Source organism: Nothobranchius furzeri, chromosome 15 (assembly GCF_043380555.1).
Source record: "Nothobranchius furzeri strain GRZ-AD chromosome 15, NfurGRZ-RIMD1, whole genome shotgun sequence".
NCBI classification, from domain to species: domain Eukaryota; kingdom Metazoa; phylum Chordata; class Actinopteri; order Cyprinodontiformes; family Nothobranchiidae; genus Nothobranchius; species Nothobranchius furzeri.
The window spans coordinates 57,851,958-57,876,581 of NC_091755.1; the positions used below are offsets into that span (position 1 = coordinate 57,851,958).

General features: G+C 42.7%; 2 protein-coding genes across 6 annotated transcripts in view; one reads left to right on the forward strand and one right to left on the reverse strand.

Moving 5' to 3' along the window:
* Positions 1-1,118: 1,118 nt before the first annotated feature.
* tspan31 (tetraspanin 31) lies at positions 1,119-8,117 on the reverse strand. The gene is made up of 6 exons (XM_015968193.3): positions 7,921-8,117; positions 4,393-4,560; positions 4,169-4,249; positions 3,924-4,064; positions 3,580-3,690; positions 1,119-1,983 (listed from the first exon to the last, which is right to left on the reverse strand). Exons 1-6 carry the CDS (start codon positions 7,981-7,983, stop codon positions 1,909-1,911), a joined length of 639 nt encoding a protein of 212 aa, XP_015823679.1. The 5' UTR covers positions 7,984-8,117; the 3' UTR covers positions 1,119-1,908.
* A 1,545-nt stretch (positions 8,118-9,662) lies between these two features.
* Positions 9,663-24,624, forward strand: part of agap2 (ArfGAP with GTPase domain, ankyrin repeat and PH domain 2) — a 34,786-nt gene continuing 19,824 nt past the window's right edge. For 3 of the 5 annotated variants that reach the window (XM_015968189.3, XM_015968190.3, XM_015968191.3), the window contains exon 1: positions 22,495-23,908. In XM_015968189.3, coding sequence (XP_015823675.3) covers positions 22,723-23,908 — 1,186 coding nt within the window. In that variant the 5' untranslated portion in view covers positions 22,495-22,722. Of the gene's footprint in view, positions 10,020-22,494; positions 23,909-24,624 lie in introns of those variants that run through there. The other 2 variants (XM_015968192.3, XM_054746026.2) reach the window with 2 other exon arrangements.

Below are 24,624 nucleotides of genomic sequence, written 5' to 3' on the forward strand. Positions count from 1 at the left end.
CTGTGCTCAAGGCTCACACAAGAACTTGAATCACATCCTGAAGTTGGCCGCCACTCAGGATGTGACTCCTAATATTGATGTACTGGTGAAAGCTAAAAGATGTTAAGTAAAATTAGTCAAATATACTTTAAGTGCTGCATGGAACTGATCTAGTCACGTGATCTGAAAGCTCTTTGAATCACTAAGGAATGTTTTTTATTATTTTTTTCACATTTTCAAATACACTTCAGGTGTTGTACTTGTACTATTTTGGATACACTGTCCTCAGGCTCCGGCCTTGTTTTATATTGATTGTATTAAAACAAAGAAAACAATCTGAAGTTGTTTTTAATTTACCGGTCCGGCCCACTTGGGACTAGATTTCTCGCAATGTGGCCCCTGAGCTAAAATGAGTTTGACACCCCTGCTCTAGATTATTTGATTTCATCTAGGTTTACAGTCAGCCTGCATCCTGCCAGTAGGTGGCAGTGTGGGGCTTTTGTGCAGACGCACCATCAACCACCAGTCAAAGACAATTAGCTGGCTGCAGTTGTGATCTCAATATTTATTAAAAGTCGAACACAAACTCAAGGGACATCATTTGCAATTTGAAGTTTTATTATTTGGAAAACTAAGTTTCAAAAGTTGAAGACACATTTCAACAACATGTGCACGAATTCAGGATGAATACGGCGTAAGATCGGTCAGAATGTTTCGTTTACATCAACGAGAACTCCAAACCAGCAGCACACAACTTACATCAGCAAAGATGACAGGTTCAAGTAAGACATTTCATTACAGATTGTTAGTCCTTCAGGTTAAGAGCAACAAAAAGTTATTATTTATAAACAGCAAATGTCTAACATCAAGAAAATTAAACATCAACACCACAACATCTGCTCAATGTGCATAAAACTTAAATAGATTCAGAAAATATTTAACAAGCATAATTTACAAAGTATTGAACACTGATAAATGTAAAATGCAGACATCACAAAATAAAATGCAGAAAAGGTTCACTGCTTCCATATTTAAAAACAATGATTGCAACAAGAAGCACATCCTCACAATTAACATCTCAAAAAGATTTAGTCACATCCGAAAAAAACGGGTATTTTCCTTCTAAAACAAACACATGATCATGTTTATTTGTGATTTATTCCTGTTACACATGTGGCAACAACTCATTCCACTTTTCTACAACCAGAACCTAAACTACACCACGTCACTGTGCAACACACCGGAAACATACTGTGTTCAACACAGAAAGTGTGGATGACGAAACGGCGGACCTATCCAGAATCGTGTCCGAGCTACAGCGTTCTAAATGAAACTATGTACAAGGCTGCAGTCTGTGGCATCTGAATGTTAGTTGGCTCAGTTACAGTTCACAAATATCCCAAACCCAATGACTAGCAACAACTAACCTGGCCTCTCCGACATGTGGGAACTAAAACAGACGTGTTTCAGACCTACGTTACACCAGGCTTCTCCTGCTCAGCCCAGAGCAGGACATCAGTAAGGTGGTGACACGACACGACTCACAGGAGGGAAACTTCAAGGTGCATACAGGTTATTTTTTGCCAGTCACTAGTTGGCATGTGGGATGTGATTGTGTGCGCGGGTGCAGAACACATGCAGGGATCTTTCATCACCTGTGAAACAGCAGACCTGTGCTCAAATCAGGGCCTAACAGGTAAACCTACCAGAAATACGAGTTGTCCTATCATTCACGAGCTTCCAGGTGAGGACAGGTGGGGTGTCTTCGGTAATGTTGTGCATTTCGTTTCTCAGTGTTGGTCAGGTGCCGAGTGGTCTCGTCCAGTCTGTGTTGGTGCGTTTGCTGGGACTGTGTTTATAAGCCTGCCTCTTAATGTGTGTTATTGGGTGTCTAAAACTGCACATCCTGCGCTGCGATGGGGGGGAAGACTAAAGGAAAGCACTTGGGTTTGCCTGTGGATCCTTCTGGTTTCTGTAGCGCACAGCAAGCCAGACGCCCAGGATCTGAGAGAAAAACAAAAACAGACTGTAAATCAGATATTTTCCTCTGTGCTAGTGACTAAAGTTAAAGGTGTGTATTTCCCGTTCCTCTGGTGCTAAACTCTGATCTTCAGGAGGTACATAGCTCCGCTTTCCTATGTATACTCTGAATTCATAGAACTGCTTTTGTTGCTTCTACTTTAGAGGAAAGAAGCATCAACGCTGTAGCTAAACGGCGATTAAGTTAAAAATCTAATTAACACAGTAAAAGATGGGGACACACCAGCCTCATGTCCAAATTCATGATTGTCTAGTAGTAGCCTGAAATCTTGAATGATAGAGGTGCGAATCTTCACTTGTCTCCCGATTCGATTACGATTATTTGGTCAACGATTCAATTCGATTCGATATCCCGATGCATCACGATTATTTCATATTGATTTGTTTTAATCGATAAATAGAAGATGTCAGATAATTGCTTTTTATTTTTATTTATTTTTTATCAAAAACGTAAGTGGCACAACCTGCCATCCCTCAAAAGCTCTCCATTAACAGGTTAGGACAAAACATTTTAAACATTTAAGAAGATTTAACAAAGTTAAACAATCTGTTTCCTCGTTCAACACCACGCCTCAGGCTGAGAAAAACACGCTTTGCAAAAACTCACAAAATCTAAAAATGTACTGAAAACCTACAGGACACATAATGTAATAATAAAATACATAATGGGTTCATATATGAGTGTTTAACGTCTCTGAGCAGCTCTAGAGTCAAATATTTATGCCGCAGTTGAAGGGTGTCAGAAATAACACCAAATGAAATGTTTGACTTAGTTTGTTATTTTATTTGAAGCCAGTGGTTCATTTCTGAAATGTTGGAGAATGAATCAAGTTATGTTTGATGCAGAAAATAATAAAACATAAAACAAATTCTACACTTCTAATAATATTTAAGATGTGTGTTTTATTCTTTCTGATAATAACACCAGCAGAAGGCTGTGGGCTGGATTAGGATTAAATTACCCAGCTGATGGATCTCCTTCACTAACCAGCTAACTACAAACCTTTCCACTAACCTGTCCTGTGTAACCCTCATGTGCATGCCGTCTCTGGAGGAGCAGATAGGAGACAGACTTCCTGTAACCTAAAATGAACCAAAGCTTCCTCCCAGTTTCTCTTTAAGCTGAATTTAACATCAGTTTATCATCAAGAAACAAAAGAATAAAGTGGAACAAGAATTTCTATCTTCTATTTCTCTCTACTTTTAACTTCTCTGTGTCCCTAAATAAAAGAGACAGACGATCACGCTGCAGCCGCCATCATTGACCCCGCCCCCTCCCCAAGACCAGATCTCCCGGCATCACAACACTCAGTCTGACTGAGCGCTTCCAGGAGAAATATTTAAATTATGAAAATAATAATGTGTGTTTGGGGCATCGGTTTGGAGGAGCCTCCTCCGATCCTCTCTCGTGTGACAATGAGAGAGAGAGAGAGAGAGAGAGAGAGAGACAGAGAGAGAGAGAGAGAGAGAGAGAGAGAGAGAGAGAGAGAGAGAGAGAGAGAGAGGGACACACACACACATTTAAATGGGATTTGTTGTGTTTGGGAGTTGGACTCTCACCTCTGAGAAGCTGAAGAAGAGACCCACGCCCCCGAGGATCTTTAGAGCCTCTGTTGCATGATTCAGCATCTTTTCCCCGCAGAGCGAACAGGTGCCTTTGTTTTTGCATTGCTGGAGACAAAAATGCACAACAACAAAAACAAATCAAAACTAAACATAGAAAAAAGTGTTACGTGTTCAGCAGCATGAGTCAGCAGTTCACCAGTTGAGTCAGAAATCAGCTCCCAGCACACGTCCTCCTTACTGGGACACTCAGTGGGATAAGTATACTCCTACACTCTTCAGTCATATACAGATCTTTTATTTCATTTAGAGTAACTGAAGAACAGAAGTTAAACACTTACAGCATTGCAGCTTTGCAAATCAGCTTTAAACTGCTGCAAGCTGTCGCTGGTGTTGAAAAGCCCACAGCAGTTCAGCTGATTCTCCAGGTTCTGTTTGGTGTTGTTCTCCAACAATCCCCAGGTGGAGTTCAGGAGCAGCACCTGGGAAAGAAAACCAAACAGGCAAAAGCTCCACGCATCATCATAACCATTAATGCAAAAGATAATAAAAATGTTTGTTTATAAATCACACCGTGTGGGCTCACCTGCTGCTTTTGGTTCATTGCCAAACAAGAACACGAAATTCCAAATTGGAAGAGGAAAACAATAAACAGAACCACCATGTACTGTGTGGGAGTCAAAGCAGCAACACAACAACAATGGATCAAAATTATGAAGAATTAAAATGAAAATTATCATATAATGGTTCTCTCAAGCTGGCTGTTTTACTCATCACTATTGTGTCAAAGCCGCTCCACAGAAAGGATACAAAGAAAAGCATGACTTGGTGGTGGTGCACTGCTCCGATGAGTCCTACGATGGCGATGAGCAGCAGGAAGAAGCCCACAGCGATGACCCCTCCGATGATGTGGATGCTCGACACCAAGCCGAACCCTTTCCCCCATGCTGCCACTGCAATCAGCAGAAGCCCAACAAGCTGCAGGACGGACAAATCAGTGGGACTCAGCAGAGGGTGGACACATTGACCGGATTCTGATTCATTTCCACAACAAAGCTCACCTGAGAAACACTATTCCAGGGTTTATAGGCCATAGGGTTGTCACGGTGTGAAAATTTAACCTCACAGTTATTGTGACCAAAATTATCACGGTTTTCGGTATTATCACGGTATTTTTTTTAAACGTGTTACATTTTCAGACAACTAAATAAACCCTGTAGATCGGGAAAATATTGTCCTCAGTTTGTGTCTAAATTTTGCCTAAAATGTGTTATTTTGTAATTATGTTATTTGTTTACATTTTTCCCCTTTAGTCTTTAAAATACCAATATTTGCCCATAACTTCTTGTTTTTTGTCTGTTTGATGTCATCATTTTAAAAATATTAGATCAGATGATACTCAGTACTCAAGTAGCCTTCTAATCAGATACTTTTTTACCCTTACTTGAGTAATAAACCATATATCAGGAAAATATTGTCCTCGGTTTGTGTCCTTCCAGTGAGCTTTGCTGATTTGGGAAAATGTCATAAATTTATAATTATTCTCGGAGAGAGACCAACTCTTATCTGCCCCTGGGAGCCCCGTAACGCATAGCATCACTTCAACATGGGGATGTCCGCGACACGGTTTATATGCAGGTAGTGGCGCTGCAGCTGCTTTATACAGTGACTCGTTGCCTTCTCCCTCAATCCAAATTCTCGGATCAACGCATTTTAGCTAAAGCTAATGTTAACTTGCCTTGCGTTGACCGTAGAGTTGTGGGTGATGGTCACGCAGATGTGTCATGAGATTTGAGGCCTTGCTGCCTTTCACAGACACTTTTTCTATACGTGCTGCAAACAGGATAGCCGTCTTCCATCAACTGTCCCTCGGTATTCTTCAAATATCCAAAAAATGCCCATACTTCCCACTTCGTCTTTTTTGAGGGATAAAAAAATGTCCTGAGCGATGCCGTCTCCTTCTTTGGCCGTTATTTCAGCTTTAGCTTCAAGAAAGTTTCGGTCGTAATTTCAAAGTGCGCATGTGCCGCCGGCAACTTCAGCAGATGATACGGTGGCTGGTAAGGGTCACCGCGCCTACACCGCAGCCACGGTAATCCGCAGAGATATTATACATTTAAAAAAACAAGACGGTTATTATTATTGTCATTTTTTTAACCAGGGTTTACCGCTACACCGGTTACCGTGACAGCCACTGTGTTGGTGAAGGGTAAATTGAAGAAACCAGGATAGCTAGTTTCATTTTTAGTGGTAACCACTTTGAGTGTGTGCTCATTTTCAGATTATTCAGTCAATTGTTTCATACATACAAAACTGTCTGATACAATTTAGGTTTAATTAAAAGTTACAAACCTTAATAAATCTGCTGTGTATTAGAAACTTTTTAGAGTGAATGGAGGAAACATTTATAGGTATTTTACAGTAATAGGGAGCTGGGAAGGAGAGCATACACACATTTCACACATTTTGATTTCCCAGAGTTCAGACTGTTGCTTCATTTACTTGAGGAGTTCCTCAGGGCTCCCTTCTGAGCCTAAGCCTATTCTTCTAACGGATTACACACTCAAGGTCCATTTATCACAAACATAAGGATCCTAAAAAGGTTCATATGTGGTGATTATTTATGGCCATGTTGAAATGTTATATTACATCTACAAGCTTGAGAAGTGGGGCGAAAAAAAGTTTGTAAAACTTTTCTGCCAAAAAAGGTTCCTAAAGACCTGCACCTAAGGTCTTGGAATGTCTTCCTTAACCTTTTATACTGTTTAGCATTAATGCTGCAATGAAAAATCAGCTAAACAAGCTAGCCTTTAAACAATAACAGTCACCGAACTCTCACCCCTCCCATTGGCCATCAATCTAATGTCCAATCATTGGTTTTGCACTGAGTCGTGTTATTGGCTGAGGATTTTAGACAAATGCAAGAGAACCACTTCCTTATTAGTTAAAAAAAATGTTCATCTCCACAAAATATTTACTATACCATGTTAGAACATTGTTAAGAGGCATGAAAAAACATTAAACTAGTTTGTTTTGCAGTTTAGCTTTGTAGCTTTAAAAGAGAGCTAATGGACATTGGTCATGACAAAGGATGTGAACTAGTATAAAGGCCCAATTTGATTAACAAACCCAGTCTAACTAGCCACATAGAAGTTTAATTTACAGCAAAATCTTATTGTGTGGTGTTTTCACCAGAACTTGAGTTAAAAATGTTTGCTCATTTATCCTCCAATAGGTTCTGAAAACTATCTCAGCATAGCCACTAGATGAAGACTTTTACCTTGTCATGTTCAGCATACTGAGTGTTTTAAATAACACCACCACAAAACCAATAAAGTTGTTCACGAGATGATTCAGAACATTTAGTATGAACTGCTTTAGAAATGTCCTGATCAGGTGTGTGGGATGCAGTGACTCAGCAGCCGACTGCATGATTGGTGGCATACATGCTTCAGGTTCCTGAATGGGTAAGTCAAAGTCTCCTGTCACTGGGGCCATGCTGACGGGAAGGCAATGAGTCACAGTTCAAGATGAGATAATTATGCACCAACAGCTTTTATGACTATGTTGATCAAAAACACAACAGATCCTTTAATTAAAGGATGTCATGTGAAATACTTTGATTAGATAATGTCATAGGGGAACATAGTCCTGAACAATCCTGTGCCAACTATTCATTTAGGAGTCAGGAGGACTAATAAAGCAATAATTTAATCATGTTTCATTCATACTAACGTGACGGTAGACGGCCTATGGAGAAAAAAAAACAATGCGGTGAACCAAATCCCACTTTTATACAACAACATTAAACCTACACAAACGTGAAGTCATAGCTAGATAGGCACATAAAGGCTAAAGAGCAATAATGTTGACGAAAGATGGAGCGTTTACGTAAGCTGAACAGAGGGCCGAGTGTTTACACTAGCGGCTCATATGACTGCAAACGCATGAGCTGATTAGGTCCTGATGACAACAGCCACCGTCACCGATAACATGGCGAAAATAAAGCTTTCTGTTTACGCAAGTATTGCCCGTTTCCCATTGTTAGCCTAGAGCCAACAACTACATTTGTGCGCACAATGACAGAAGCTAGCAGGCTAATAGCCGCTCCTCCCTACGTTTCTAATCCTCTATCAAAGCTACAACACACAATGGCAGTTTATAAACAAACTATTATTAGAACGTGGTACATACCAATCACGCGTGGAACTAAACCAGAGTGCATGAGAAACGAAGTGTTACAGCATTAGTACTTTATGCGTTATAGCTAAAATGCTAGCTAGCTACTTGTTAGCATTACGCCACTCCATTCATCAGCTATTAACCTCCATTACTCACCATGTAAACAACATTAAGTGAACACAGCGCGTTCTTGGAACAGGTAAACCCGCCACACACCATTGTTACAGCAACGTTTTCCAACTGGGTTTAAAAGTAATAAAACAGGGTGTCCCTGGTATTTGTTCCGTGCAGAACTGATCTAGAAAGCGAACAGGCCGCGAGTGATTCCGTCAGCACCGCACTGCACGTCAGGGTGGGGACTTCAAACAAACCTTCTTCCTCTATTTGGGTAAGCAACGTGAGGTGCATTACCGCCACCTACCGATCTGGAGTATGAACTGATACATTTCTCCCTTAAGCACGTGTGCCTTGCAACATTTCTCTGACCTACACCCATCACTTCTCAACTCTGCCTCCAGCCTTCTCCTCTCCCCACCACCACATTTTTCCTTGACCAGAGCTCTCCAAATATCCTCCTCCAAGACCACTGGGTCCATGGTGCTCCTCCCCTTCCTGAATCCACTTTGATACCGGGGCAACAGTGGCTTACTTTCAACAACAACAAAAAAAAAAAAAAAAACTTAATCAGTCATTTATCATTTTTTCCATCACTTTACACAATGTTGATCTCAGTGCAACTGGCCTATACTTCCTGGGTTAGAGTCCTCCTTCCCTGGTTTGTGGAGCGGTGTTACCTTGGCCACAAACACTTTCATTCATCATGATTTTATTGCTCTGCTCCTCTGTCCTACCCACCTGTACCTCCACCACCTTCCTCCAAATCTCGCCTGATATTGCCAGCAGGCTCAGATGCCCTCCTTCCTCCTCCCTGCCAAACCCTAATATTATCTTCATTTCCTCCCTGACCACCTTCCTCCGAATCTCCACACTCCCCTCATTCGAGCTGACATCCTTCAACAGCCATTTACTATTACGTGTCTCACGTGATCTGGCTTTCTCTTCCACAGCATTACGCCCTCCCCAACCTCTCCTACCTACAACCGGCATCCAGCTCCCAGTTCCTACCTCACCATCCTCATCCTGAGGGGAGAGTTATTTTGTGTAGAGCGGTCCAGTCACAGATCGGTTTTACTCCTATCTGCCCCACTTGTGTCAGTTCCGTCAGACTTCATACACTTAATCAGACTTGAAAAACAAACAAAAAACAAACAAACTCAGAGTTCTCACACCAACTGGCTCCAGGAGGCAATCACTCTGGCTTGGCGCCAAACCCCTTCAAACAAATCTCCTCCTCCTCTTTGACGCTTCTCCGCGTCTGCTGTAGGTGGAGCTGCATCACTGCCATCCTTCGGGTTCATCTACATCCAAATATCCTCTTTTCCTCACAGTCCAGTTTTGTGCCCCAATAAAAAGGTTCCACTGATTTTAGTAAACAGACACCATTGATATAATAGGTTTGAGTGTGGCTTGTAAACCTTTGAAGATGAGTAAACCTTAGATTTGCTGGAAAGGAGGCATGCTGCTTGTACATATTGTAGATATTTTCCCTTTTGTGCAACTAAGCGAATGATGGAAAGTTATTAAAGAGATCCAAAGTTGGCCAAGATCCTCTAAACACAGGTGTCAAACTCAAAATTTGGCTCAGTGGAAGGAACCTGGTGCTATCGTTTTAGCTGAATAAATAAAGATGTGATTTTGCTGTCCCAATGCATGGAACCTGTTCTGTTGTCACCTTCCTGTGGCAGACTCACACTCTTCAGTGCAGCACTCATAAACAGCCTATAGCGACGAGCACACTCTTAAATAAGGAAGTGAATTCAGTTCAGTTTGAACCTGCAGAGGAAACAGAGACTTGCATTGTCGTGATCTGTCTTTTGTGGTCTAAAGAGAGAGAGAGTGCATGAGACCCTGAGGTGCCTTCATCTCTTTTTGTTTCTGCTGCTTGTGTCGTGTTTTTGAGTTCTTGTGGAACCGGTCAGGAGCTCAAATGGGCTGAAGCAAGCCGTGCTTCAGATTAACAACCCATTCACACGTGAGGATGACCAGCAAATCGGTGTATTCTGCTGCGATAAAAGCAGAGACCAAGAAGCATGAATCACTTCAGCGTGCGCTCAGCAAACTCTCCAAGCAGTTTGAAAAAGTGGATGATCAACAGCTGCGTTCAGGCCTTAAGGTTAGCCTCCACAGCATTCAAGGTGAGATCGTCTTTGTTAAGTGGCTCAGTAAGACTTGTTTCTGGGTTCAGCTGAAGAAAACATCCTATTCTCTGTGCACCAACCCAGTGAAGAACTAAACAACCTATTACAACAAAAAAAGTCACATTTTGACACGTAAAGCAGTAAGAATCACATGAATACTTTAACTTCATTAGTGTTTTAATCATCTTTGTTGGTGAAGTACGACTAAGTGATTTATTTTTGGGTGTGGATGATTGATATCTTCCTCTCAACTTCCTGTCAGCCTCTATCTCAGTCCATGCTACTTTACTATGGTGAGGACATTCGTTTTTAATCTTAAACCAAAAAAATGAACAGCTGTAATGAATGATCCTGTGGTGTTCAGCCTCTGAACATAGGATACCAATGGTGACATCCCTCAGCAGCCATCGCCATGGCAGCAAGATAAAACCTGCTGAGCCGCTTACTTCCTGTCTGCCAATCTGCAACTACCCTCAAGCCACTTCCTCTCTTACAAACAGGGCCTGTATGCGACGCTGATCCGTTTTACATCATGTCCTCGCAACGTCGTTCTTTCTACTTCCCATGCTGAACTGACAGAATGCATCACAGGTGGATTCTTGAGAACTGAGTTGCTGTAGAAGCAGCTAACGTGGGACCCAAAGGTCGGGGAGAACTCTGAATTTAGGATTAGACAGATTAAACGACTAGGGGAAGACGTACAGCAGAAAACTAACTTTATTAGAAGAAAGGGCCACCTTCCTACTTTTCACTCTGCCTAAATACATATTTAATTTGAGCATATCTGTTTTGACCTCTGTGTTCATGAAACACTTGAAGTTGCTACTGTTCAGCCCGAGTCACTGAAGGAAGCCATTCATTGATCCATGTTGTTACTAACCAAGTAGTCTTCAGCCGTGTCTCTTAGCCAGCTCGTTAAGAACACCACGAACTCACAAGTACAACACAGAAGAAAGGAGGATTTAAAACAATTAAACTCAGTAAAATATAAAAAGTCACGACCAAATGTTTTCAGAACTCACACTTCAGTTATTAAAAAGTTTGCTGACTCAGCATTTGGATGACGGCCTGGCGTCAAGCAGGGCATCAAAGAAGCCACTTCCCTTCAAGAAATACACAGGACCAGTTTTACCCTCGTGAATGACTAGTAATTAATAAATTAATCAACAGCAAAAACATTAGTAGTTACATTGCTTTAAATAAAAAGTACCCCAGAGATGCGCTTCTTCTCAAACACTGAGCTTGCTTGGCAGGATATTTTTATTTCTGTGTCTCTTCACCAAACAACCTATGGCCCGGTGGTTAGGGACTGATGCTTTTAGCCATTATTATGGACTTCCACACCAGCAAAAACAAAAGGAAAATGAGTTTTAAAATTCACCTTAAGGACAACGAGGGTTTTAAACTTATACTAGATAACTATAATGATAACTTAAGAAGGTAATAATGACAAAGTGTATTTATGTTCATCTTTATCATCCTCGTGGTTTTAGATTCACTTTAATTTTGCATAATTTTCATCTTTGGGTTAGTGAACATCTTAATGAGATGTGCATTGCCAAGCGTTTGACCTGCTGTTTAAAGAGCTGTCTCAGGGTCCAGCGAGTTGGTTCTGAAACTGGGTCTTTAGATCTGACTGAGCTGTTGAGATTTCTTCTTCTGTGGTATTTTAGGTGAAAATGTTCTAAACAGGATGGTCTTAGCCTTTCATTAGGTTTTTTCTCACAGCATCGTTGGAAATCAGCTTCCTGACACATTTTGGCACGCTTTAGGGCCCTTTTAGGATCTGGCAGATGTTGATGCATCCTGAGAAGCATCCCCATGTGTTAAAATATTTTTTGTATTATTTGACCGCTTGAGCGGTTCAAAGCCAGCAAAGCCTTGGTAGGGCTTGGTTCTGTACTCGAAAGGGTCTGAGTAATGAGTGGGATGTGGTTGACCGCCTGTATGTTAAAGGACGTCTGAAAATCAAGGAAATTGAGGAAAGAAAGCAGCTAGGTGATCCAGAGAGCTAAGATAGGAGGTTTAAACATGAATCAGGATAGGGTGTTCACTGCAGCATGGCAGCAAGGTGAGAGACTGAGAGAGGAACGATGGCGAGGACGGCTCACAGTGGAGGAGAAATGAAAAACCACCCAGCATGACCACTGCCTTTGGCCACTGGCCATCTGACAGCATCCGCTCAGTGTATGAATGTGTGTGTCTTTGTGTGTGTGTCAGAGAGAGCTTTGTCTGCATGCAGGACATGACATCAGAGCTCATGTGTCCACTTAATTCACTGCTGTGTCCGTGTTCCACGATAATGAGAATTTGACCGTGCAGGAGGAGAACTGCAGCAGCTGTACGACTCACACATGCACATCATGTCCTCACACTTGTTGACATGGATTTTGCACGCACACGTATCAATACAGAGAAGAGGTTTTGGGAATTTTGAAAGGCAGCACAGCTCAAGCTTTGTTCTGTTCCTCTCAGGGCGTTTTTTCCCCCCATGAGCTGAAGGCAGGTTTCAGGGCTCTTTAGTATTCAGTGGCAGTAGTTTTTGCCCTCTCACTGGCTGTGGAAGGGAGGGGAGCGGGCTGAGCAGGTGGACGCTCACATCCTGTAATATGGGAGGACAGTGGGAGGCTGAGAGCTGCACCGTTAGGGGACGATTTCACATCAAGGCTGGTTTTTACTCACAGAGACGTTAATGCAAAATTACACCCGGTGAAAACTCAAGGGATGGATTTGTAATCACTTTTGCTGCAGAGTCTCTGCTGATGCACGTACGGCAGCTACAACAGATCCTTGTGTGCCTTCTCCTAGATGTTCAGTTTTGTTTATCAAGTAATAATCATTCACTCTATTTAAGTTTATAATGCATGCATGTAAAGTGTTTGGTAGCGGGATGGTTCCAGTAACTCAGGACATTTTAAACCAGTTTTTATGTGGTGTAAAAGAATGATTTAAGAGTTCATTTGGAAAAACCGAAGAAGGTCATTTTTAACCAAATGTGACTGATTGCACCTGAGGTCATTATTAGGATGCATTATTTGAAAGAGTTATATTTGCAAACAAAGTCTCCAATTTTGATGCTCCTTGAAGGTTCCACCTTGCGAGTTAAAGTAGATGGTGACGTGGTTGAGTGCCTGTAAAGGACGCCTGAAAATCTGAGAAAACGAGGAGAGAAAGCGGCAAAGTGCTCTGAAGAGCTTTAGTTTCCTCAGTATTCCTCTCTCTTATCCTGCTGGAGATCTTCTCTCCTCTGAATTTTGGTTGTGAGAAGACCTCTGCTCATGAGCTGTGTAAGACACACAAATACCATCATTCCAGAAAGTGTGATTTCATTTACCAGAGTACGGATGCACCATAAGGTATCTGTCAAATAAATGTTCAAGCTGTGCCAAAACTACTTGGAAAAATAAAAACAGCCACAGTTACGACCTCTGACCTTCACCTTGTTGTTATTTGAGCTCCATAACTGTACACCCCGCTTTGTGAACGTGTTCAAGCTGGAGAGGAAGTTCAGTCTGCATGGAAACACCAGCAGGTGTTCCCTGCCTTTAACAAACTCGTATAGACCAAAGTTACTCAGTGAAACATAACTGCATTTGGAGGATGCTGCATGTTTTACAGTTTTATTTAAATACTGAACCAACAGCATCGGATATGATCAGAGTTCAGTGCTGTTTTAGGTTTTACTAACTTGGGAACCGAGAAACTACTTTTCAGTCTCTTAAATATTCAGTAAATGATCTCATTCTTTACTTCCTTTTTGTTTGCCAAAATAAAAGCCTAACTGTAAAGACAGTACATGGGAAAATAGGAACATCCCATATTGAACAGTTGGTTACACTACATTCAGCATGCTAATCATCTTTTGTGATATCATCTTAAATCATTGTGGAAAAATTTGGAACCCCATGATTATACAACATGGAAAAAGACAGAAGTAAGGAGCAGCATGCACACCAGCGGTGAACTGGCTATCAGGACCACCGGGACATTTCCCGGTGGTCTGGCTGCCAAAACATCTCCCTCAGTGAATACCGAGTTCACTCCCACCACCTGGAGAATCTCCATCAGAGTATGAACTGCTAACACACACACACACACACACACACACACACACACACACACACACACACACACACACACACACACACACACACACACACACACACACACACACACACACACCACTCATATAGAGAAAAGGCAGCTGGGAGGACTGGAGGTTCCAAACAGAAGCTTAGTGGCGTCGCTTATGGTGTCCACTGTAGTGAGGATTGCCCAGACCTTTGCATCGGGGAAACTAAACAACAATTACATAAGTGCAAGCCACAACACAGAAGAACCACCTCTTCAGGGCAAGGCTCTGCAGACCACCTACACCTGAAGGACAAGGGACACACCTTTGAAGATGACAAAGTGCACATTCTGGACAGAGAAGATAGATGGTTTGAGAGAGGAGTAAAATAAGCTATCTATGTCAAACATGAAAAAAAAAACCACTTTAAATAGGGGTGGGGGCTTAGATTTCACCTTTCCAGGACCTCTAATGCAGCTTTGAATCTCATTCCTGTTTCAGTCTAAGTCACACCTTCCTGCATCTAATCAACACAATGACTCCCTCAGAGTAGAGGCTAACGACTCATCAGGGTTAAACAATAATAGACATCTACAGCTTATAAGCTTGACTCTCATATTCCAGTCAGAACTGATAAAGCTCTTCAAGAAACCAAAGAAGTCCAGTTGCCTTCATTTGAACCCTTTTGGATTATAAAATTTGTGCCAATTCAACTCTACTGCAGGAAGACTGAAACATTCCCGTATGTCTCACAGACAAGAACGCATTTTCATCCACTGGGAATTGTCCTGGTCAGGGGCGGCGTTGGGCCCGGCTACTTGGGCTGAAGCCCCAGATGTTTCATGAAAAGCCCCGGATCTAAAGCGTGGAAGTAACATGCAGTACCAAAGTCCAACAGAGAGGGAGCAGCTGGCAGTAGTTTGTATACAGCCTGCCTGAGCCTCCACCACTGAAGAAGAAGCCCTTCAGCAGCCGGCTTCTTCTACACTCTCTGCCTGAAACGAATGAGTGAAGATGGACATAAGGACGTTTTTTTAGACAAAAAGTACAACGACAGAACCCCAGCTTTGATGAGACTGGTGTTGACTCAGGTTTGTGAGTCTTATTTGAAAATATTTGTTGTGCTGCTGGTTTGCCTATAGTTAGCTTATCAGGTAAAGTTGTTGGAGAAAGAAAGGGAATATTTACTATCATCTCACACTAAACACTAACAGCAACAATACTCTGCCCTGAAAATGCTTAATATGTAGCTTCAGATTAAAAATTATGTGGTACAAGACAAATATGATGTTGACTAGTGCGTGTCACGTGTGTGCGTGCGCACGCGTGAGTGCGCGCTCGTGCGTGTGTGCGCGCGCACGCTTGTGTGTTAAGCCCCGGATCTTCTTCAGTCCTAAATCCACCCCTGGTCCTGGTGCACCACTGTCTTCCAGTCTTCCACTGGGAGGAGCGGTGCACGATGATGTCAAACGTTTCCATCCAGCTGTTTGCAATAGCTTATCAAACATCTACTTCCCATAAAAGACCTTGTGCTTCTATTTCTTGTTTGTTTTTAAAATACAGTGCAGTTAAAACAAATAACCCCTAAAATAATTTCTGTTTACAGTTTTTTACAGACGTTAGGACCCATTTCTCAATACTACTGTCACTTTTGCTAGACACTTCACACAGTTCTCCTAACTGAGTTTCAGCTTGGCAAAACAGTTCATTTCACATTCAAAATGCACTACAACCACCAAAACACTTCATTCAGGTCTCAAATAAACACAGTCCTCCAGAACACTAGCAAAGGTTGACAGCCGACAAGCACACTTTGTCACCCACAAAACAAAGACCTAAAAACACTAACAACATTTAGCATTACATTTTCTTGTGTAAAACAAGGACACATCTCTGTTCATACTTCCAATAGATGTTACTGGAATGAGTCAGACATGATGCAGAATTAGTCAATATTTCATGTTCATTTATTTTTAATGGTATTTGTGTAATTTGTTTGGCTCTATTCTTCCTCTTTCAGCCACTTCTCCATTTCTGGCTGGGTCCATGTTTACATCACAACACAAACCTATTCAGCAGTTGGCTACTTTTATAATGACATTGAAAGTGTAACACCTGTGCAGCTGTTCATCTACAATTAGAGTCAGCTGTGGCTGGTTAAACTGCATTTATGTTTCAATGGATTTTGCTGTCATATTCAGATTTTGCAGTATGTTATTGTTTTCAACATAAGTTTTACAGTTTTGTGAACAGTATGTAAGCAAGTGCAAAATGTCCTGTTAGTACAATGATTTTTGGCAGTTGTTGTGTCTGAGTGAGAAGGGACTTCATGACATTTGAGAGATGTAAGCCCCATTCCCACCTGTACCGGGTCGGCCCGGGCCGGGTAGCGTAGGTTGTTTACATATCTGGGTGGCCTGGAATTTTCCCGGGCCAACCAAGGCTCATTCTCGGCCCTCTTCCCGAGGGGTACTGCTTCAGGCCGACCAGGGCCAACACACCCACTGCTGACAAGAAATTCACACCTTCCATTAGAACAAGCCTCTGATTGGTGGGTAGAGTCAGCCCATTCACACCTTCCATTAGAGCAAGCCTCTGATTGGTGGGTAGAATCAGCCCACATGGGCTTAAGACAAGGATGTGTGGAAACAACCGGGCCAGACTGGGGCCGACTGGGGCTACCCGGCCCGGGCCGACCCGGTACAGATGGGAATGGGGCTTTAGTCACTCAATGCATTTTGTGCCAAAGCAATGATAATTGATCCTCAGTTTGGCCCACATAGACTTCTGCTGTGCACACTGTATGTAGAGTTTTGCAAATGTGACCCAAGTATTGAGAAATGGGTCCTAACGTCTGTAAAAAACTGTAAAATCAATAGTAAGCTACATGTCTCGCGATTAAAAAAAACCAGGATGAAGCTGTTGAGTTTTACAAATATGTTATTGTTAAGTTGTGGGGTAACGTGTATATGTATTATACTGTAAAATGATTTCTGACTGACATGAAGCTGGTCTCACTGTTTGATGGTTTTGTTTGAAAGTCAGATTCTCCAAAAGAACAAAAGCATTGAACATTTTCTTGGAATGACACAATTATATTTCCAGACAGACCAGAAACTAAAGATTTTGTTTAGCAGGTTGCTCTAGTCACGCTCCATTGTAGCCTCAGCAGGTCTACCATTGGCCAGAGTGGTTTTGTGTCTTGCCAATCACAGCGTTCTGATGGTTTGGTGGGCGGGATTAGCTCTAGCACTGTGATGAATCAAAGCAACAAAGATGGCGGTGGATCGTGTGAAACAGCTTTGGCGTCAACTTTGGACTATTTAGACTTTTATTTGTTTCTCTAAATGTTATGTATAAATGTTGTATTTAACAGAGTCACATTTTGTTTTGATGCATTTTTAAACTCGAGATGAACTCCAAAATGTTTCATTTCCTTGACAACTTCTGTTTTTTCTCTTTTGACATACGTGGTAGGCATGTTTATATGTTTGTTGGTTTAAACATCACATTTAGTGTAAGACAGGATGCTTCAAGCTAGTTGCTAATTGTTCATCACTGTAGAAAGTTTAGAAGCAACTTATCATGTACAAAGATAACTGCATCATCTGAGTACATGATAATGTCTCCATCTTTACACACAGCTGGGAAGTTATCTATGCAAAGGCTGACCAGCAGAGACCCCAAAACTGACCCTAGTGGGACCCCGTTGAACAGAGCAGAGAGGAGGACGTTTGACGATAAAGAGCCCGACCTGTTAGGGATGATCTAAACAAGTTTAATGCAGATTCTGACAATTGAAAAGAGGAAGTTATCTGAGTAATACTTGGTAGCTGACTCAGACAAATGCCTTCCTAAAGTCTAAAAACACTGCCGCACATTTCTCCTTCATCCAGCTTGATCTGATCCTTTCTGAAAAGCAGAGGTCGCAACGGTTACGTGACTGAATTGCATAGAAGGTAAGTAGCCATTTAAATTTAGAGATTTTATCACTCATTCAGTGATTTAGAAAACTATAGTTCATTTGTTTATCAGCCATTAGTTTCCTACTTCTTTTTCTTTTCTGATTTGTATTTTTGGTATTACCACTGATGCCTTAAGGGTCTTCGATTGATCTGTTAACAATGAGGGTTAGACAGGGTGGTACGTTGTTCTGTGGTTTTAAAGAGAGACATGTCTAGTCCCCAGAAATGTTTGGCTTTTGGATTAGATGATCACGGTTTGATTTAGTCACTTTTACAAGTGGTGGTGTACAAGGAAAATAGGAGAAAGAGGTTTGTTTAGGTATTTACAGTAAAGTCTACAAAGTAGTTACTGAAATGATTGGTTACTGGCCATCTTTAAAATATATACTGTGAATTAAAGCTTAAGTTCAAGTTCATATGCTGCTGTAACAAGTGAATTTCCCAACTGTGGGATTAATAAAGTCTATTCTATTCTATTCTATTCTATTCTATTCTATTCTATTCTATCAACCAATTCATGCTCAAAATGTTTCCTACCAGTCAGCTAATCAATCCAGATCAGGTTTGTATTTCCTTTGACTTGTTTAATAATATCAATAAAAAAGTTGCATTTGCTTCTCTTATCTATGGAACAACTTTGTTTCTATGTCTGTTACATATCAGCTGGCTAGTTATTTTCTTCATTAAAAAGATAAAGTGCTTGATTACAGAATCTGAGATAGAAATCCAGTAAAACCACATAAACTGTCCTCCCAGTAGCCCTTCCCAGAGCTGAGTTCACTTCTGTTCTGTCATTGTTAACTCTCTCTGCTCTCTGTGTGTCCCCACTTTAAGGAAAATATAATCTTCATTTGTAGAAATTTCTATGTGCGGACATTTCATTGTGGAGCTGGGCAAGGACACCGCTCTGGTGCATTCTTCCTTTGCCATCCCGTAGAACAATTGCTTTGAGACTTTGACGTTTTCACTAAAATGCTGATTTCTCTGCTTGTTTGATGGAGTCCAACTATCCAAGTTTTGAGTGTTGCAGTTTTGTTTATCAAGGGGTCTTGGGTCATCCTGGATCTTACATCCATCTCTTTATTTCAACATTTGAGATGATTCGTGGCAGAAGGAACAACCTTAGATGTGATGAGGGTGTGTTATATGATAATAGTGAGATCTTGTCTTTAGGGCTTATTCGACTGGTTGTTAGTCTTCAAATAATCTTCTCTTCTTGCAAACGGGAGTGTGTGGTCATCTGATTTTCTCTTGAAGTTTTTCTGTTTCCTGGCAGCTGAATGTAGCAGAGTTAATGTAAAAGTGCTCTGATCTCTTTGAGTTGAGGGAAAGATGATATTTAATTTTCCACAAACTCCTTCACTTTGATCTTCAGCTGCAAAACCATGGTTTATCTCAGTGGAAGTGTTCTAGTCTTCACTATCAAAGATAAGTTAAGTTCTATGAATGCAGTCTGAAATAATCTATTATGAGTTTGTGGATCTGAGGTAAAAAGTATGATCTTGGAGTGGCAGAAATGATCTACCTCCAGAAGTGGCTGGGCTCTTAGAGATAAGATGAGGAGCTTTGCCATGTGGGGGGAGCTCAAAGAGGAGCACTGGCTCTGTAGGCATCAACGGATGCGGTTACATAAAGATCCTATTTGGAGTCTAACTTAGCTGGGTTCATGGTGGCCTCTTGATTAGGCCCATCTTACTAAAACCAGGTTGGATCTCATTTTCAGAATCAGAATCATGTTTTTTTCCCAAGTATTTCAAACACACAAAAAACTTCTTTACATTTGGAATCACCTTAATTCTTGATGTCATGGACCCGATGAGGGTTCTGGTCCGTATTGACATGGTAACATCTTCCTCATCATCATGTTTTCGGTTTTTCAATCCCCAGAGATCGTTATGGGTTCAGATCCCAGCAGATCAGCAAGTTCTTAAATTCTTAGACCAGTTTGTCTGGTACCAACAACCATGTTGTGTTCATAGTCCGTTAAATCTAATTTCTTCTCCATTCCTGATGCCCAGGTTGAACTTCAGCTGATCCTCTATGAATAAATGCAGAGTTGCTGTCACACGATAGGCTGATTAGACATTTGTGTGCACAAGCAAACAAGTGCACAGAATAAAGTGGTAAATAAGTGTCGGTTGTGCATTTTGTATGAAGACGATTAGAAGCTTTTAGCCACATATCTGTTACTTTTAGCTTTTCGTGTGTTTACTATGGCTGATTAGCTGTAGGGTTAATGAGAACCAGTAGTTTATTATTTTATCCATTTCACTGGTAAAACATGATCACCTGTCTTTCCTTGTGCAGCAGATGACTCTTGATTCTGCCCCCAAATTCTTTCTTCATTAGAAATGATTTATTTTAGGTTAAATTAAAGGTGTTTTTTAATTATTATTTCTGATTATAAATGATCACTTTGAGTTTTTCATGCAGGCTGAACATGAAAATAGTCTCCTACACCTGTCTCCTGCTTTAGCTTCAGATAGAAAATAGATGGTGAAATGCTAGGATTTGAAAATCCTCACACTGTGATGTCACACTGTACGTTTGCATTTATGGCCTCGCCCATCTTGGCTCACTCCCACCCAAAGGAGGGCTTTTAAAAATTGATTTGCAGCGAGGAGAGAAAGTGGAGAGTGTGTTGGTGATGGTGACATAGCAACAAGGCTGAATGTGTTTTGCTAGCCAATAAAAAGTGATGTGTGTGCATATCATTAACAATATTGAGCAATTCTGCTGTTTTCAGTCCACCTCTGCACCAGCAAACTTCTGAATCTCAAAAACAAGTGTATCATAGCTTTTATTTATTTTAATGAATAAATAAGGCATTGATTTACACTAGAGAACACTGCAAATGTATTTAATAAATGAGTAAACCACACCTTTAAAACATTATACACATTATTGCAAAATCGCAGGTGTTTATATTCACAATTTCACACCCTGTAATTCAAATACTGAGGTTCAATAATCTGTCATCTTCTCACACCATCAGCTGGTTCATGCTGTGAACCTGGTGCTATCCTACGCAAGCTAATGAACACATACTGTAGCAGCATCAATAAACACACACACACACACACACACACACACACACACACACACACACACACACACACACACACACACACACACACACACACACACACACACACACACACACACACACACACACACACACACACACAGGAACACCATCTTACATCCTGGCAGGAATTACAACACAGAACGTACCAATGGCAGAGGAGGAGGACGGACAAGGAGGAGATGATTGTGCCACTGAGCCAGGAAGATTGTAACACCTTAGCAACAAACAGGCCAGTTCTCCCACTGAGGAGGAGCCACACAGAGCCGGCTCATGAATACCCAGCTAATCACAGACTGACAACAGATAAATTATGCTCATGTATCTAATGCAGCAGCTGCACAAATGAAACACAAACAGGAAAACAACCTCCTCTTTCCCTCCAAAAACAGCCATCCATCTCCTCCTCCTGTTTGCCTCTCCTGTTTAACCTTCCCTGCCTCTCCCTGTCACTGATCTTTCCTCCTGCAGTGTCCCCTCATTTAGCAGCCTGTCTGTGCATCACTGCTTCACCCACCACCTCCCCCTTCCTCTCAGGAACACAGGGAGGAAGATGGAGGGGAGGGGATGGAAAAAAGATGGGCAATAAAAAGCGGGGGACGGTCTGAAAGGGGGGAGAGAGAGAGAGAGAGAGAGAGAGAGAGAGAGAGAGAGAGAGCCAGGGGCATGCTAAGGGAGGGGCGTTGGCGATCCCTGTCTGTGGGTTTGCGAGGGTGAAGCTCAGAGTGAGAGGGAGACGAGCCATGCTTGTGTGAGGGCGTGTGCGTGATGTGCGCTGGACTCTGTGAACCCGTGTGACGGTGTGTCTGTCAGAGGCGTTCCTGGAGCTGCTAGAGAGGGGACTCGCCTCAGCGCCTCCTCTGTGCTGTCATGCTCAGCATTGCTGATGTGCACTGAGGACACGGGTGACCCAGGAGACAGAGAGAGGGACGTGATGGACGGACATCCACCTGGACTCCTGCTGGTTTCGCCTCCTGATCCCCTCTGGCCCGCATCACTGAGGCTGCCCGCCTCCCTGCGCTCTGTGAACGGATGCTGCTGTCTTCACACATGTGAGCCCTGCACTGGGAGCCCATGATCTCTACTGGACTGTGTTCTGCTCTGGGAGTGGCATGCTGCTTGGATGAATTTTTGACGATTTTTCATTTTACGGCAGTTCTTTCTGTCTTTCTTGATGATGAATTATGCAAGGACACCATTGTTATAATGTAAAAGGAGAATTTTGGAGCCAGTGAAGAGGATGGACTGAGCCGAGGGGTGCAACCCAGGAAAACAAGGCTGAGTAAACCATCAGGGGTGAAAATTTATGGTCCTCGATAGCTGCATACAGTTTGTGTGTCTCCTAAAGAAAAAAAGAGCTGTTTGGTCAGGATTGTCAGAACGCTCAAGGTTGTCAGGAGGACAGAATTTCATTTTAATGTTGCAAAGAAATAAAAATCAAATTCAGTCTGTGACTGAAACAACAAAACCTAAGATTGGTGATCTGGGTGAAACCAGCATCGCCTCTGCTGTCAAGTCTTCCAAGGGGAAACTTTGTCTCCCTCTCCATGAGTTCTTGTCAAAGTGGCAAACGTGTTGATGTTTTTCTGCTTGGTTTCATTCGCCTCTGCTTGGTTTCATTCGCCCACTGTGAGTCCACTGAAGCCTGACCACATGAGTGGAGGCAGCACTCTGCAGCAACGCACCACCTACCTCATCTCCCTCACCTTGGTCAAGGTAGAGGCTGTAGATGAGGATGGAGGGGAGGCCAAGAAAAGTTCCCAAGAGAAGGGGGTTGAGGTTGGAGAAGAAGGGAGACCAGGGGGTGGGACGGAGGCTGAAGTTGAAGCCCCCCTAAGGGCCGAGAACGGAGCTGGGGTTGTTGGACAACCACACGGAGCTCATGATGCTGAAGCAGTGAAAGAAGGCTCTGATTCCCTTCAAGGTGAAGAAAGGGACTCTCCCAGTCCTCGAACAGATAAAAGAGTCCCCAATGTTGAGGCTGCAAGAAAAGGTGGAGAAAAGCCTCCATCCATCCTGTCAATCCCCTCACCTGCTCAAGGGCCAACAGTTCAAAAGACCAAATCTGCAGATGATGTGGAGGAATCGGGTCCTATTACTGAAGCAAAATGCAGGTCTCCATCACTGATCCCACCACCACCCATGGAGCTGGTCGAGCCCAGCCGCACTCCAACCAGAACCAGCCTTCCCATCCGTCCAGCGGGACAGCGACCTGTGAGTCTGCTGAAGTCTCACAGCAGCGTGACCACGCGTGGCAGGGACTTCAGGGAGGGTCGGGACCGTAGCCCTACCTCAGCGCAGAGTCTCGATCGCAAGGACTGCCGCATGACAACACGCTCGCCGGGCCCATGCAGAGCCTCCTGGGCGGAGGCGAGCCGGCCCGAAGGATGGAGGGACCTGCAGGATGAGAATGAAGCTGCACTGGCCTTTGATATTGGAGGTGGTGTGTCTGCAGTGATGAGAGACAATCCTCGGAAGGAAAGACTGAAGACAGCCTCAACATCCCTACCTGTACCTGCCACCAAGGTCTCCAAACCAGCACGCAAAGGTAAAAGCCACACGCTGGATAACAGCGACCTGAACAGCCTCTCTGAGGACCTGGGGCTGGCCCAGCAAGCCCAGCACAACCAGAGAGGTTCTGCTAAGGACAGAAAAATGCTGAAGTTCATCAGTGGCATTTTCAATAAGAGTAGTTCTGGGACAGCTGGGTTGTCCTCCACAGCACCCCCTGTCTACATACAGAGAGACTCCAGTGAGGAGGAAGGTAGGAGGTCACAAACACACCACCTCTTACACCCACCCTTCATCACATGCTTGTCTGGAGTCATTAGTTACCAAACACTAATCAGATTATAAGCTCCCTATCTGTGCATTTAAAACGTGTCAGGCTGGGATTGGGTGGGGTTGAGCTTTTTAAAGAACCCCACACAGAACACTCTCACTGGCTACAACTCTGTCACGTGTCGCCGGAGCGTTTTCCTGTCACCATGTGCTGCTGGAAATTTATGACATGTAATGCTCTTTGATCTGAGAACTGACAATAGGATGCTCTTGGAGGGTTTTAACCTAATTCCCCTCAGAGCGTGGGCTGATTTCACACCGCCGCAGGAGTAATCAGCACTCACACACAGACACCGACACCATAAACACACCCACTCCAGCAGCATTCTCAGAGTGGGCTTAAATCTCATAATGAAGCCAAAGGGGAGAGGCGCTTATGGGACAATCACAGATGGATCTATCCAATCTGGCAGATTTTACCTCCGGCTTTTGTGTCCATGAAGGTGGAACGCCTGGGAGCGAGAAGAAACACACAATGATATGTTAGAAAGGGGAGACAGACACCCCATTTCCCCTCCCTCTTTGTTTTTGTCAGATTATATTCAAATTCAGGTCCAAATCTCAGTGTGGTATTTCAGGAATTTAAAACCGTTTTCCTCTGTGCAGCTGCAGCATCTAACAGTCCGTCTCTTTGATGAA